A 17,067-nucleotide genomic window follows, 5' to 3' on the forward strand; every position below is an offset into this window, starting at 1 on the left:
TGAGGTAAATTAGTTTACAGCACATGAAAATCCAACATACCAAACCTCGAAATTGAAATAGATTATTCACTTTCCAAGTAAAGTAATCAAAATCAAATTAAGGCTGCTTGAATTCTAAATGAGATTTAAGCACTGTTTTAAGACTTAAATTAATCCATGTTGGATGCACACTTATAGTGCACGTATTAAACATGAATTTGTTTTCAAAATGTCTATTTAGCTAAATCCTGAGATAGACTATAAGCAATATGACATTTTTGACCAGCTGCTCTGAATGGTTTCTCTATGTTGTTTTACAAATGAAACAATTTTATGATCAATTCTTAATCATAACACCAAGTCATAAGCTTGGGTACATTACAAGGTCAGCAATGTTCCTCTTTTATCCAATTAATATAGAGTAAAAATTCAGTTCTGAACCTCTACCTTATAGCAGGAAAGAGTATGTAAATGTGATGCTCAATTAAAAAATTGGCACCTGTATTGTTGGAAAACTTTGTGACTTCAACTGCTAAATGCTGAAGTTTAAGGATACAGCTGACTCTCTACAGACTCTGATAAAACCTGAACAACAGGTTTCAAGCAAGAGTTTGGTAAGTGGTAACTTAAAACAAAATTAAATTTTTCACATGTATGCCAATTTCTAGCTGCATAACATCCTAACAATCAAAATTAAAATGACAGAAAAACAAATTCTTAAGCATGTGAGTCCCAAAACCTTACCTATCCTGCTGCAAATGGTAACCAGCAATTCACCCACTGTTTTAGAATCATCCACCATGACTGTTTTCACTGAACCATCCAACATACGTATTTTCTGAGGTCTCTGTTTCTTTTTGTACTCCAATACATCCTAGGAGGCAAACACAACTGTTTCTAAATGCTTTTGGAAGCCACCACAAGCCAACCCACTATTTCAGATGCCTAAAACAGGAGTCCCTTCCCACCCTCCAAGCTGGATTTTTCCTTTACTGTTACAGTATAGGCAAATTTACTCATTTAATAAACTTGAGCAGTGACTACTTTTAGATCTGCCAATGTCATTTTTCAAGAATTGTCCCAAGTGGCAAAACCTAGACAGGGCAGGACAGACCAAAGTAACTTTGTGCTGTGAAATCTAGTCCAGCATTTCAAAAGGACTGCAGTGCTGTGGCTGTAGCAAGCTGGCCATAACATGAGCCAGTATGACCTCACCACCACAAGTATACAAAGAGCGAAACCTAACACAAGGTCATGTCAAATATAAAGCATATAACAAAAGTTATTCTTCAGTTTTATGTTAATCATTCTATGAAGACTAGACTATGTGGACTACTGACCACGACAGCTCACAGTCACAACCTGAATGCAGGAAAAAACCTGATATCTGAGGCACAGCAAGGAAGAGGACTAGGTCATGGTTGGGAACAGACTCAAGACCTCCCTACCTCTCTAAGTGCTAAACATTCTTCTTGCTATTTAGGAAACAAGTTCTCTAAGAACACAGTGATGAAGGAAACAACAGACTTGCACCATACCCCATTTCTCAGCATGTAATAATCCAGTGTTCTTCCAGCCTCCAGCCATATACCTTTCCGAGGATCATCATCTGACAAGAACAATCCATAGTCAGAGGCTGTGGAACAGAACAGACAGAGACACACTGAAAAATTATCAAACCTAATAAAGTCAACATGGTTTTATTCAGGGCTATTCAGATTCAAGGTCAAGCCTCCATTACACTTACCTTCCATTCACAATAAACTTGGATATACTTTTTTTTCTGTGCCTCATGAAATATTTAGTTCAGCAACAGATAGCAGGGTACATCAGGCTTGATCAGTCAAGAAGACTTGAACAAAAGCTTCACTATGCCATCACATCTTCACATGTCACATTTACCGTGTATTATATTTTTAACTACTTTTCTTTGAAACAACCTTTTTTAAATGCTCACAGGCTTGCTTTGGAATTGACTAATCAAAAATACAAGCAAATTTGGCCTTAAACACAGTGTACTATTTCAAGCAGCAGTTCTATTTTCAAAACACAGTTTGCTTTCAACCCTCCATAAATGAGTTTATTACCACCTTGGAAGTCTTTCTGGTAGATGATTCAAATTTAGGTATTTAAAAATACACAAGGTTTCTAGAATTATATCCATAGCAAACACAACAAAATCTTGTATCTCTTGAAGGCTAAACAATGTCAATTGATTCTTTCAAAAGTAAATTATAAAATTTTCATTGGCACACAAAAACAAACCCAGGGTTAGGTTTCAAAGACTAAACTCCAGATACACAAAATGAAGTATCATGATTGTTAATTTAAGGCCTATCCATATTCATGAAGAATCAATACAGATTATACTTCACAAACAACAAACAACCATCCAGCAGCTAAGCCTGCTCTGTTTGAAGTTCTGCAGGTTAAGCTGCCTATTCTCATGGCCAGCAGCACAGCCTGTGACAGCAGCTCTGGGCACTACCTTGTTTGCTTTCAGCCATGTGTTAGGACCCTTTGGCTAGAAAGCCAGGTAAAAATACTAACAATTTTCAGATAATATTTCATCCATAAATGCCATGCATAACAATCATTTGCATTTAACAACATTTACCTTAAACACAAGATTGCTTATGCAACTATATAAAAGACCTTACACTTAATTGATAGAAGTGGAAAACTGATTTACAGATACCCAATTTAAAAGGAAGAATCTTTCCAAAAACAACTGAGTACAACACTGAGTAAGATGAAAAACTTTCCCTGCTGACCTTAATTAAAAACTCCCCTGAAAGGTCAAGTGATCTGTACACACAGGGATATTTATGATACAGATTGAATACAGAATCACTTCCGTAAGATTTTAGAATTTGTGCCTATAAATAGGTTGTGACCTTTAGAAGCAGACAAAATACCTTGCATAGAGCACAGAAATACCAAGGAAGCACAGACTGCTCTGATATTAATTTGTGGTGCATGCACCTGGTAATGAAATAGCAGGAGCTGTGCAACTTGCACATGAAAATCATGGCCACCTTTGTGCTGGGACCAGGCTTGTGTGAGAAGTGAAATATGCACAGCTGATAGCCATAAGTACATTTTCTGTTGTGCAGAACCAGTTAATCAACTGTACTGCACCACTGTGAGTCTTCTGAACTAACAGGCAAACACACACATTTTAACATCCACAAAAAAAGGGAAAGGATATATTGGAAATATTTCTGCTCATCACTTGACTTCATTTTTTGAAGTTTGTAACTGCACTGCAGTCTTAACTAAAGGAAAAGTCCTACTATAAAAACTGAGAACTCCTTTGCTTTTCTTTGCGATTCACGACACTCAGGAATATTTATCACTCAACTTCTCCGAATTCAACAGCTGCCTACAATCACTGCCTTGAGAGACCAGCATCATAAAAATGAACAATTTTTATTTGAAAGCTGAAGCTCTGTAACTAGATTTCCAAAGGACTCCTGCAAAGGAGAAGCAATTCTCAGTAACAGTAATGAAGTTCATTACTAGTTAAGTTTTTCTAACAATTCAGACAAGATTTTTGAAATGGCTGTAAAGGTTGAGAGCTTAAACCTCAATAAACAACTTGCTTTTAGAAATACATTCTGGTAGCATCATATACAGTGCAGCACCAAAGGGCTTCGATGTATCTGAATTTTTTTGACAACTTTGGCTGTGTTAAAACCAGATCTTTTGTCCATGGTGTTTTCCAGTCTATATTCACCTAATTCACTCAATAGGTACAGAGACAGTTGCCTTTGATTAACATGTAACACACAGTAACTATGGTATGCACAGCATGGTGATGATTTTAGTTATTAACCAGTTTCAAACATTTCTCTTTGCACATTTTGGAGGTATCCAACTAGAAATTCAAGTTTTCCTTTGCTGAGACACAAAATAAATCTGTGCAGATCTTCTTAGAAAACATTGCCAGAAACACTGTTTTAAGTAGATAATACAAAAAAAAAAAAAAAACAAAACCAAAACCATGCTCTCCAAGCAGGAGAACAATTTATCATCTATTAGGCAAACAAGATATTTATTTAAGAAGTCAAAGTTTCACTAAAAACATCCACTGTGGGAAAACCTTCGACAGGACAAAATGAAGAACAACTCAGCTACTTTCTGTTGCTTAAACATCTGTTTGCAGTCGTTTCCTTTTCCTCCAGAGCCTGACAGCCTAAATTTGGAAAAAAAAAAAAACAAACAAACCAAAAACAAAAAACCAAAACAACAACCAAACCCTCCAACCCAAAAAACAAATAAACAAATGAAGAAATAGGACAATATCAAAAACGCCCATGGGTTTGCGTTCCATTTTCAATTCAGCCAGTGAAGTGAGTAAGGAGAAACTCAGGAACTCACCCTGCCCTGTTTGAGCCTCTGGCACTCGCTCACGAATAACTCTGCAGGCATCGTACACAGCAGTGGATGGCTCAAACTGCATCGTCTTCACCACATTGCACTGACGGACACAGATCTTCAAGGAAAGAGCCACCATGGTGCCACGTTACTTGCAAGTTCCCACTAAAGTACCTGAAACAGCAGTAATGGCATTCTTGTTTACAGTTTTCCATTTAATGCTTTAATATACTCAGCTTTTCATTAAACAAATGAAACTAGTTCAGTAGAGTTACGTTTATTCAAATGCACCTCTATATGAAGTCTCATTAGTTATCATCAAGATAGAAACCAGCCAAAACTTGTATTTTTCTTGGTATAACAGAAATCCATTTTTCAAAAACTTCGTGTACACATACTGAATTGTTCATACTTTCTTTGAGGTAGGTTGAAATTATACATAAAAAACCAACACAACTTATTAGGTATACTGGCAACACATTTACTGTTGACAGAAAATTATTTATGTCTCACCACACATTTTTATTAGCTGGCAACCAACATCTTAAAATAACTACTTCATCAAAAGTAGGATTTTCTTAGCACATAACTACTCTTTTGTGAAGATTCTGAAGTGTGCAATACAGTGTTATGTTTTTTCTCAAGTCTCCACACAGACCTGCTAGATGTTTTTAGCCCATTGCACAGCTACAGAGAGCTTCAAGTATGACCTATTTTTCATTTCAATTATATTTCAGAAACTGACAGCACTTTTTTTTACAGAAGCAGGAAGCTACAGATGCTTTTTGTATTGTTTCATTTTGTAGATAGTCTGGGTTTTGTCTCCAGTGTCTTCCCTTGCTCTTTTAACAGTCCAAACCACTTTTCCATCACTAGGCTTTCCACTCCAAGAACTCATCAGAACTTAAATAATTTCTTCATAAATACAGAATGCACTAGAACCCCCAAATAATTTCTGCATAAATTTATGTGTGTTTTTAAATAGGAGTTTCCCAGGGGACACTAGTGACTAACTTGAAGAGTTGGAAGTTTGTTTTCCTCAATTCAGGGGCCTGACTTTTGATCTGAACCATATCCCTCCCAAGTGCCAATTCCAGAGTGCCTGGTGACTGCAGTACAGACTGCCTCCAAACTCAGCATCCCAAAAGGGCCCCTTGCTGGTCACCAGGACTGCATCCATTCGGGGAGGGATGTCTATTACCTGCTGTAGAAGTTTTCCTCTATGAACTCCCTGAGTCTCCTGAACTGCCCACAGCTCCCATTGCTCCTTTGCCAGCAGCTGCAGGAGTGGATGGAGTCCCTCAGCAGGACTAGGGTCTGTAATGCCTCCTGCTGCTGGAGCAAGCACTTTGTCAATAGGCTTCCCTGGATCAGGTGGCCTGCAGCAGACACCTGCCACGAGCTTCTCCTTTGTTTCCTCAGACCCTGATTCTTATCCACAGGCTTTCAGCCTGCTCACAGCTATTCTTCAGATACAGCTCTTGGCATCCTCTCCTGATGTAGAGAGCAACAGCTCCCCCCTCCCCTCTCTCCTGTCCCTTCTGAACTACTGGTAGCCATCAAGAGCCACATCCCAGCAGCCGTGGGATTCATCTCCCCAGGTTTCAGTAAAGCCAACCAGGCCACAGCTTTCCAGCAGCAAGGTGTACGTACTCCTGTTAGTGTGACACAATGCTCTACTGGCTAATTTAAAAACAAACATTGGTCCTGTTTCTTAGAGAGTCTTCTTTTAAAAGTACATTGCTTAGGTTTCAGCTTTTTAATCTTTTCATTTTGTGATTGTGCACCACTTAAATCATAAACATGAGTGTCAGAAAGAACATCAAAAGGCAGCCTAGCATAGTGCCCTGTATTGTGCATCCCTATGCTGTCCCTGCCAGATTCTCATTTAATCCATTCTGACAAAACTCCATCAAAATGGAGTCCACAACATCCACAGCTAAGCTGCTCCACTTTTATTTTTCTTTTTACTATTTCTACATTTTGGATGGTTGTCCCTCACACAAGTTTTCAGCTTAGGTTCTCCAATCTGCAAAAGAATGTTTTCTGCCTTCCCTACATAAACAGACATGCAAACTTATCCCTGATATCTTTAATCCACTTTTACAAGTTGGGAACCTGTTACTCTGTCCTTCCACCACCACTCTTTTTTTTTTTTTCCCAGGGTCAAATTAAACTCAAAGACGGAAGGACCTAAATACATTAGTGGTCTGGTTTCCTTCAGTTCAGTGCTCTTGGTTTCAGAGACACCAAAGGATGCTTCATCTGAAAAAGATGTTATGAAAAATGCTCATGACTTATCAACTTCTCCCAATACTGTATTCTCAAACTCAAGAGAAATGTTTTCATTTGCCTCCTCCAGTATATCCTGAGGCTCTAAATCTCCCTACTTGGCTTTCAGTAATAAATGGGACAGGCAGTTTCCATCTCCTGGGTAACAGCCAGAACAGGACAGCTGTTTCTCCTCAAAAGATCTAAGAACTTGGTCAAGACAAAGGGCTGAGATCACAGTGAAAAACAAGGGGAAAATATCTTCCACATTTCCTTTATCTTCTATACATTCATTCACACCACATTTAAATATTTCTCTGTGCAAGTAATGGACTCTGTGCTTTACCCAAAATCACTCAGTCTGTGGAATGGCTGACCAAAAATTAAAAGGATCCTGGAAATTAAGAAAATTTTCCATGAAACAGTTTGCCTGGCACTGCCTAATTCTCTGTGAGTAATAAAGTAGGAAATTTCTAAATCAGACTGTGACAGATCTGTGCTTGTAAGGTGGGAGACTCGAATAACAAATTATGAATCTGACAGCTTTGGGAGGGATAGCAGCCGTTTTGAGCTCTTAAAAAAGCCACAGAGCATAACTCAGAGAACCCAGTGCCTGCAGATATGTATCAGTGTACGTCAAGGCCTTGAGCTGAACCATCACAGGGCTCACGTCCTGGAAAATCTGAACAAAATAAAATTCTAACCAATGGTTGAATTAAGATGAGCAGGCCTCAGTGTGCTCACAGAGATACCTCACCAACAAAGCAAACAAGCACAAATATTTCAAACACATATTATCCAAGATAATAAGATATAAATTAACTAGTAAGATGTAATCCCAAGATGTTATCAAGGACTGAGAAACAGAAAAAGAATGAGGCAGTAATAAGCTTTTTTTAAAGTAACTTCAAGCTGAAGGAATGTGTGCCTCTGGGTTAAGGAGTGATTATACACAATTAGCCAGAACAGCCATGGCAGGAGCAGCCTCTAGCACAGGGGCAGGAGGGAAACACTCCCAGCTCGGTCACCTTGGGATCTGGTCCCTGTACCCTGGCAGGACAAAGCTACAGCAGACAGCTCCCCTCCATTTGCACAGCCCTGCTGCAAGTCTCAGCTGAGTTACTGCATCCTTCCCCAAAGCCCTCTGCCTGGATACGTTCTCACTACAGCTAGGTGCTGTTACTCCTAAATTATAAAAGGTGTGGGCTTCGAAGCAGACACGTACTCAATGAACAATTAAAATTTTTCTTTAATAATTTCTCTTCATTAAAAAAGCTTTCTGAAAAATCTAAGGGCCAATATTTATAAAACTAAACATCTCTTCATATCTTGTAATGTAGATATTTTCAGTGAAACAATTTGAACATTAAATAAAAAGTTATTTGATGAAACACTTATATATATTAAAATATATTTTAATATTTTCCCTGAAATGAAATATATCCGTAAATTGCCTATTGCAAATAACAAACTAATAATTTGAAGAAAAGCTCCAACATTGTTTGAGAAATGTCCCAAAATTAGCAGGAAGAAAGTTGATGCCAAAACACCCCCACCCTTTATTTCCACTGGAAATTAATTTAAAATTGCTTTTCCTCCAGGGATCATTCAAGATGAGTAAAACAAAACTAACCAACACCTAGTAGGACTGCCAAAGCTGCGTAACAAATGCATTTATTCATATCCTACTGCACCTCTTCCTCCATCAGTCCCAACAGTAACTTCTAGAATTATTTTTTTCTAATTAAACAGTAATTTCTACACACTGTCTGTGCTGCCTTAGGAAATGAAGAGCTTTTGCATGTATTTACTCTCAAACTTCCTTGTCCCACCTCTCCTTCACCAACAAATGGCTTTCTCAACCACCTCCTTCAAAAACCTTCTGTAACAGTACTCAAAAATCAGTTGCCTGCTGTTGTGAATGCATCTGTGATAAAATGTTAAAAGCATTGAGACTGATGACACACATATGATCAAGTTCAGACTTGCCCTAGTTAGAGAGTTCCCATGATTTTCTGTCAGGCTCATTTAGTGAGTACTAAATCAGTGTAGGATCCAACTACACTATTGAAAATTTCACAAGTCAAATCAATACTCTGAATGTAAGCCTCAAGTAATGTACAAAAACAGGTCCCCATTCCACAATACCCTCCTGAGATAAAACCACAATTACAGAAATAACAGAAAAGATTTCCCAAGAAACTAAATTGTACTTAAGAGTCCAGCTCTGCTAGACTGGGAAGGTGGCACCGACCTCATCAGCTGCTGTACACAGAGACAGACCAAGGCAAGGGGCAGCAAAGCTATCTCAACAAGCATTTTACAAGGCCTCTCAAGAGACATGTAACACAAGGTAAATGGCTGTTTCTCCCAATACTGACAAGGCAGAAGTTTGCCCACCTAATTTCAACAGGAATCAACTATCATCAAGCTAAAAGCATAAAATAAAATAAAATAAAATAAAACAGCAGAATAAAGATGCATGGGAGAAAGGGGATTTAGAGAGGAGACCAGTTACTGCACACTGACATCCTTGATCATTTACCTACTCAGCTGGCTTAATTTGTACCATTGCTACCCTTGTATCTGTGGTGTGTTAGCTGATGAGGCTATGATTATACCTGTATATTCTGAGCTGCAATGCTAAGCAAACAGAGAATGCAAAATGCCAGCTCAATGCTATGAGGGTATGTGCATTTCATATCCTCGCCCAGTGTTGAGGTAACACATGGCCCAAAACCACCTGCATTTCAAAACCAAGCCAACGTGAAACAGCCACCATGGACACTGCCAGACACTGACCACACCCATCCAGTTAAAGGAAAGTTGTCACTGCCAGTGCTATGGTTAAAAGCAAAGCTCTGCCACGATTTAGTAAAGGTCTGTCTCCCTGGAGGTATTTCTTAACTGGTTCATTCAAGCTTGAGCAAACAGAAATCTAGGTCATGAGACTGTCACAGCCTAAAAATCTGCAAGTGTATGTTCTAGTAAAAGCAAAGCTACGTATTTTTATACTAGACTAACTTTGTAACAAAATCCAGTGGCACAGAAGTCCTCTATTCTTTTTGGTATCCCCACCAACTACCTGCTGGCACAGGGCACCAGCAGTACAGGACACACAACATTTTCTGCTGTTCACAGAGGTTGAACATCTAATTCTATTGTACATATGAAATACTTGCTTAGTGGACTGGTGCCTGCTAAGACCTGCATGAGCAAAACACACTCAGAAATACAAATCCAGTTAAACTGGTAGCTTTGTATACTTCCAAAATTATGAATGCAAATGAAAGCATCATCTGTCAAAAATTGAGCATAACGGAGCCACAAGGCAGGCAGACAGGCAGCTGATTGCATAGGCATAGAGAGTAACATCACCCATTTTACTCTGAACTCATAACAGCACCTATGTCAGCATTTTATCATAGAAGAGGTAACACTGCAGCTTTCAAGGAGCCCTCTCTTTAGTGCTCCCTCACTGACAAACTGTAACTCATTTATACCACAATGCTCTTAAGAGGGCTTAAGGGCTGCCATTAACAGAATTTCTTACAAGACTAAGCTGATTCTCCACCAGAGCGCTATAGGAACCGAACTGTCATCTGTGGGTTGTATGCCTGAAACCTGTGTCCACAGGTCACAGCAAGGCCATCATCAACTCCTTGCTGGACAAGACACTGTGAAGATGTCATCACTTGGTTGTTGCCACTCCACTGGGAACCGCATAGTGAGGTGCTTTCAGGGATAGCCATCACTCATGCACAAATATCACACTTGGGAAAACACTGGACTGGAAGTTGTCTTGTCAGTAAGGTTAGAATCTCTTCTGGTCAGAAAGGAAACAAAACAATATCTCTCACTTTCCCTCTAATTAGCCTAAAGTGGAAGGAAAGAGCAGTAAACCAATAGAGTAAAAGTCGATGTCCTAAATGGGCAGTACAAAGATACCAACTTGGATGGTCCAGAAGTAGTCTGACAACCTCAGACACCACAAGCTGTCTGTCTGGGGTGGCTAATTAGAGCTCTTGAAGCTTGAACAAGCAACCAAAAAAGCATAACCATTCCTTTCATTGGTTAGAACAGAAGGAACTTAACACTGTACAGCACTAAGCATTGTTTATCCCGTTTGCAAGTATGCACAGACAATTATAATGCAGGAACTCTGACATGCCCCCCCCCGCCCTAAGAAAATCCCTGCTCAATCACTATAGCTGTGTACACACACCCCACATGCTGATAAGCAAGTTTACTTTAAAAACCTTCAAGAATCTCAGGAAAAATTCACTGCATTTATCTGTAGCATGCAGTACAAAAATTTACAAACTACTTGGAAAAAAATCCCCACTGCAAAACAAAGATAAACCAGCACAAGCTTTGAAAGGCTACTATGAGAACAGGCTGTAACTATTAGTAAGCATTAATAGATACCATTCTCAGTCCACACTTTATAGTCATATGGCAACAGCATCTCTTTTGCTAGGACCACAGCAAGGAAGTTCCCTCAAGCAAATTATGTAAGAGACCAAAATATTTGGGTCTAATTAAGAGTTGTTTATAGGACAGTCAGCTTATTAGCAATTGAACTTCAGCTTGGTTTTTGAGTCAAAAGGCACATTTGCAAACTGACTTGCTTGTATGTATCCTCAAAAGAAAATATGAATTACAAGGAACTACAGGAGGAATGTCACTGTCTCAAACAGAGCTGAAACAGCTTTTAGATAAGATAAGCAAAGAGCTTAACTGAAGCTAGTTGTAACAGAGAAATCACAAGCCACAGGAGCAAGAGCCCCCACTATAGCAGTCAATGACATGCCTTTGAAGAGGCCTTCCAGACTTTTCTCCCATTCTGCAAGAACACTGCAAAAGAAAACCAAAACCAGAAACAGGACTTTCTGAAAAATCACAAGAGAATCACATCCTTTGGCTAGGTTACTCTCCCAGAGTTCTGGGAGCACAGTAGTAAATATATATGCACAGACTATTATTAAAATGGTATCTGATGTATAGAAGACATTTTTATTTGGTGTGGGATTGGTGGAGGGGTTTTTTTTCTCTTCTTTTTAAAGGGTTTGCTGCTGGGTTTTGGAGGGATGCTTTCTTTTTTTAAACCCAGCTCCTGTAAGGTTAATCTAGGTCCATCTCAAGCACTTGCTTACAGTGGGATATATTCTTTTATGTTTATACAGTTTCAAATATATTTTCTGATCTCTAGTAGCTAGGTAAATTATAGGATAAGAAAAGTAAATGATGATTAAAAATAGTTCCTTTTCTGTGGAAAGGGCTGGCTGATAGAAAACTGATTTTCCAAAGGAGAAGATGTGACGATTTGAAACATTTCACTCAGATTCTAAATCACACTAAGAATAGTAATAGGTTGAACTACAAAATGGGCTGTTAAATCCAGGCTAGAACAGTTCTGCATATTCACACTATTTTCAACTGCTTAAATATTGTAATGTTTTCAAGAACAATTTTAAAGCTTTTATGCCTATGTCTACAACCTCTGAGCATGCTCAATTCAATGTTTTTTTTCCCTCCCATTGAATTAATTGAAACCACCACTCAAACTTCCAAGCTCCACCAGCCATTCTTGGAAGGCACCACAAAATTGGATGCCATAAACCACTTGGAGTTCCTACTAGAGTCATTTAATGACACTGCTAGGATATGCCCTCATGGATTCACCTGCTGCAATCTATTACTCTGCATTTTCCATTTTCTTTTTTTTTAAGTGACGTGTTTTGGCAGAGAAACAGTATTGCAAAGTCCCAGACAAACTAGGATGGTAAATCATATATGGATTCTTCTTTTGCTTTCCTTCTACCCTCCTGAACATCATCTGATGCTGCACAGGAACTTCTTAATAATTTTCTTTAAAAAGAACAGCAGTCAACAGTTACATCATACACATCTACTTGATTATCTACCTTAGGGAACATGAAGGCAACTAATAGGCTGCTTGAGTTTCTTACAGGCTTTACAACCAACCTTCCTTATTTGTTACAGAAGCTGAACTACTTAATAACAAGAAACGTAGCTACTGAAATCACTGAAGTAAATCCATATTGATAATTTTGATCAGTATCACCATCCAGAATTAGATGGAGTTGATAAGTCTTCAGAAACAGCTTTGCTACACTGAAGAAAATCAGTGAAGCTCAAATATAGTAATTTTTTGCCAGTGATGAGGTTTAGCTGGAATGGTTCTCTGCTCTCACTGATTCGATCTGAAATGGTGATCTTAACAGGCACTGAAATTGCTCTCAGTAGGTTTTGATCCATTTGATCCATTTGTCCCAAATATCAATTAATACAAGTATTTAAAACAGACCACTTGAATAGGAAATGAGGCAGAAAAAAATAAACATTTATAAAATGTTATTTGAATGAATGCAATAGTAGTCTAGCAAGTCAGCATTCCATTTATTTAAGTAAGCCCAGGAGAACGTGGAGGAATTCACACAACTGGCAGTCATGCTGGCAACCAAATGATGATCTCCACAACAAGCCTCATCTGTTTACCTGGAATCCTCACAAATTCAAGATGAAGGCAAAGGGATTTCTGTCTTGGAAAACTGTTATTTCTTACCCATTTGAAAAGCAGGAGGCTTGGTAAAGGGCTCACTCATTTAGTGAAAATTCAGGTTGCCAGCTCAGAGACTACCATTTACATTAGGGAAAGCATGGTAAAGTGGGTCCCAGTCAAAGCTACAGGTACTCTTTAGTCAAGCTAACCCATTTTTTCTCTGTTCAAGTACACAGAATGCACTAAAATCCCTTCTATGTTAAATCAGTCACACAAAAATAAAGTGCACTTTAAAATCACATAGTTCAAGAAAAATCCAAATGGTAGCTTGAGCTACCATTTTTATTTATGATAAATAAAATAAATAAATAAATAAAACTTCAGGATCCGAGTTTGTCACAAATACAAATTCTTGCAAAATCACTGTCAAAGAAAATACTCATTTATGTAGTGTTTTTTGTCCCAGGACAGTGTTTCAAACAAACAAACCAAATAAAAAGGCAGCTAAGGAAATAGTGAATACTATCTGTCTTTCCCACCAGAATATAAATCCAGAACTTGTTGTAACAGCTCAAACCCCCACCATCCTACATGTTCAGCATGAAGCCTAAAGCTGACTTCCAGAACACAGTACCTATAAATATCAAACAGCATTAGACACTGATGATTCTGGTCTTCTCATTAAATCCCACCACTACATGCCATTTATACAGGTCAGATACATACTACAGTTACAATAATAAAATATCAGTCAGAAGGTAAAGAAACATATTCTGCTGATAGACCACTGTGAAAAGTCAGTAAGAACTGAAGAAAGTGCAGTATGAAGAAACTGAAGTATGTGCAGTAAAGACAAAATCTTAAAGTTTACTCTGAGGTAAAAATATGGTCATTTCAGAAGCTACTACATGCTAATGCAGGATTAAAGAAAATCATAATTAAGAATCAGACCATGTTAGAAAGCATATAAAGAAGCCTTATGTTATGAACAACTCTAAAAGGATTACTAAAGTTTCGAATACTTAAGGTATTTGATTCTCTGATCTGTACAGATAATATTTTATAGAGTAATTTCTTTGCTTAGGTACCTCTTACTGTGATTAACATCAAGTATAACTGTAGTTTTTTCAACAACAGACATTTTGGCCAGTCATTTCCAGTTGTGTAAACTTGTATAAACAGAAGTCTGCTGCCATCGTGGACATTTCTCTTCAAAACACAATGAAGCACAGAACAAAGAAACATGAGTAAAATTACCCAGCTGACACCAAGCCCAAACTAGGCTAAGAGAAAAAAACCCCACAGGTTAAATCAGGAAGAGTCAACATCAATCAAACAATCCAACTGGCAGCAGTACTTTTGACAGAATTTGTTGCATGCAAAATTGCCTGTTGGAATCCTACCATGAACCACAGAACCACAGGCCCAGAACACGTGGTTTTGGGCCTGGAGTCAAAATGAAAAAAAAAAAAAATCTGAGTGCTTCCCACAGATTTTTTTCAGACCTGAAGATACATTTCTGGTGTCACTTATGCCGAGTGTTACCAATATTGAAATTGAACATAAGTTTTCCTTGCAAAGTGCTCCTACAAATTCAACCCAACTCAGCGGCTTTTTATGCACAAAATGTTATTGAAAAAGTCTCAGACAAGAATCACAGCACGGAGTTATTTTGCAAAAACGGTACATGACAACTCACTGGAAATGACTGGCCAAAGTGACACTTGTAACAATCTTGAAAAGCCATCAAGTGAACCATGTAAACTATTAAATGCAATTCCTCTCTGAATCTTTCAACATTGCTTGTTGGAAGTTCCATGTAGAGGCATATTGTCCAAAATCAGATGATGAATCAAGTCCACCAGAACAATTCACTTAATGGCATTTCTTCAACCTTTGTTTTACATATTGTATGTTTTATATATTCATCAGAACTACTCCAGAGGCAGCTGAGCTGGATTCTTGAAACAAAATACAGCATGTTAGAAGCCAAGACACTGAACGCTGCTTAAGGTAAGTAAGAATACCCGTGAAGTATTTTTTGAAACTTGCTTTATTATTGTCTTGTTCCTGTACAGCAATCAGATAAACCAGATTTAAAAAACCTAAGTACACAAAAGAAATAAGAGGAACAAAGCACATGAACAGCTCAACAGTTCGGGGTTTTTTCTCCATCAGCATCATCTAAGTTCACTACTTTAGCACACTTTTTGCCAAATAATACCGATTCAAAACAAAGCCCAGCACTACTTAAATCTAAATTATAATTAATTCAGTTATGTTTCTACCCCTTAAACACTCAGTTCTCTATTCCATCAACTGTAGTACTACTCAGACAATTTTTTCTCACAAGCTATTACAATTTGGTATCAAGATGAGATTAATACAAATTTTTAATAAGCTTACCATTCTTAATCAATTTTCATTTCATGGAGATAGAAAAGGGTTTACAGAAAAAATAGGAAAAATAAAAAACCTGCATGCCAGTGAAGACAGCAATTGTAATCCAACATACATCCCTTATTAGAAAGATGGTGACATGGAACTGTCATCATACCCTATCAATGCTGGAAAACTACAGGCAACAGTTTACACACAATCTACAATTCAGACGGTGCCATGCCAAAGAAAAAAACACCAGATCATGCACTCTCCTTCCAATGGGCTTAACCAGCTACATACAAAAAACTTTTCTTGCTGTTCCGATCTCCATCACCTACTTGAGATTTACCACACATACGTATACTTTACCACACACACATTACCAGTCATAGTTTACAATTTTTAGAATATTACTGCTTTGGCCAATGCTAGCACATTGCTCCCTTCATTCTCTGAAGCCAGCCCCTGAACAGAAAGTGAAAGGAAGGAATAGCAAAGTGTCTCAAAACTTTACCACTTCTCACCATCTCAAAGACTGAGTGCCAGCTCTAAACATTTTTTTTGAACCTCAGGTTTGGGCAGAGATGCCAGACTCTGCTTTTTGATTACTGAATTATTTTTTATTAAAAAAGAACACTTCCTCCAAAAGAAGAAACAAACAGGGATTGGTTAGTCAAAACAAAAGAGCTTTGAACAACTAATAGAAGGATAAAGAGGAAAAAAAAAGAAAGGAAAAAGAGCTATAGCTATAGACCGCAGAAAGCTCAGTTACTACCAGATTCAGCAACACTAGTGAAAAGAGAAAAGCTAAGCAAGAACAGTGCACTTGCACCCATCAATTGAACATCTCTGTCACAGCCACAAAACAGGACAACACAGAGACTGAGCTCCAGCTTTAAGAGTACTCCATACCCCCAAGGTAAAAGCTCACAACTACTGGACAAAGAATGACAGATATCAGAAGCAGGTGTAATCCTTATAAAAATTTATGAACAGGATTAAATTCAAGAAAATCATAGATTTTGGAAGGGAACAGATTGAACCCCAAAACATCCACTGCTTCTACAGCAGAGACAGAGGAACAGAGAAATCACGAAACACGGCTGAACTTTTATCAAGAGTGTAACAGTGTGTGCAAAAATACAGGTCAATTAGATTATACTTAGTCCAGGTACACTGCCAACTGTGTGCTAATCTGAAATTAATCCTTCTCCTGCATCAAATGTGCTCAGAAAGAGCACATCTTATCAGTAAGCTCAAAGTCTACTCAAAGCTAGGTAGACTTAAAATGGTTGAAGCTAAACTCGTATTTTGTTATTGCTCTTTGCAAAGGCTATTTCAAGATGTAGCTAAAACACCTTCAATTAAGCTTGTCCTTAGACATATTTGATACAAACTGACATGTTGCTTTAATTATAGGCTGCTTTGAAAGTTCACAGAAGACATTTTTCAAACATGGAGAACTGCAGGACAAAATTCCATTAGTGACCTCTCAGTATTTCAACCATTTTCAGATGAGCAGTCAAAGC

At 38.1% G+C, this 17,067-nt stretch overlaps 1 protein-coding gene across 1 annotated transcript in view; it reads right to left on the reverse strand.

Annotated features, from left to right (window-relative positions):
- The window catches only part of TLN2 (talin 2), an 87,093-nt gene extending 82,595 nt beyond the window's left edge, over positions 1 to 4,498 (reverse strand). The window contains exons 1-3 of the mRNA XM_062501771.1: positions 4,363 to 4,498; positions 1,518 to 1,615; positions 724 to 853 (exon numbers count right to left, since the gene is read on the reverse strand). Coding sequence (XP_062357755.1) covers positions 724 to 853; positions 1,518 to 1,615; positions 4,363 to 4,498 — 364 coding nt within the window. The remainder of the gene's footprint in view (positions 1 to 723; positions 854 to 1,517; positions 1,616 to 4,362) is intronic.
- Positions 4,499 to 17,067: the final 12,569 nt, after the last annotated feature.

This window comes from Cinclus cinclus, chromosome 13, assembly GCF_963662255.1.
Source record: "Cinclus cinclus chromosome 13, bCinCin1.1, whole genome shotgun sequence".
Taxonomy (NCBI): domain Eukaryota; kingdom Metazoa; phylum Chordata; class Aves; order Passeriformes; family Cinclidae; genus Cinclus; species Cinclus cinclus.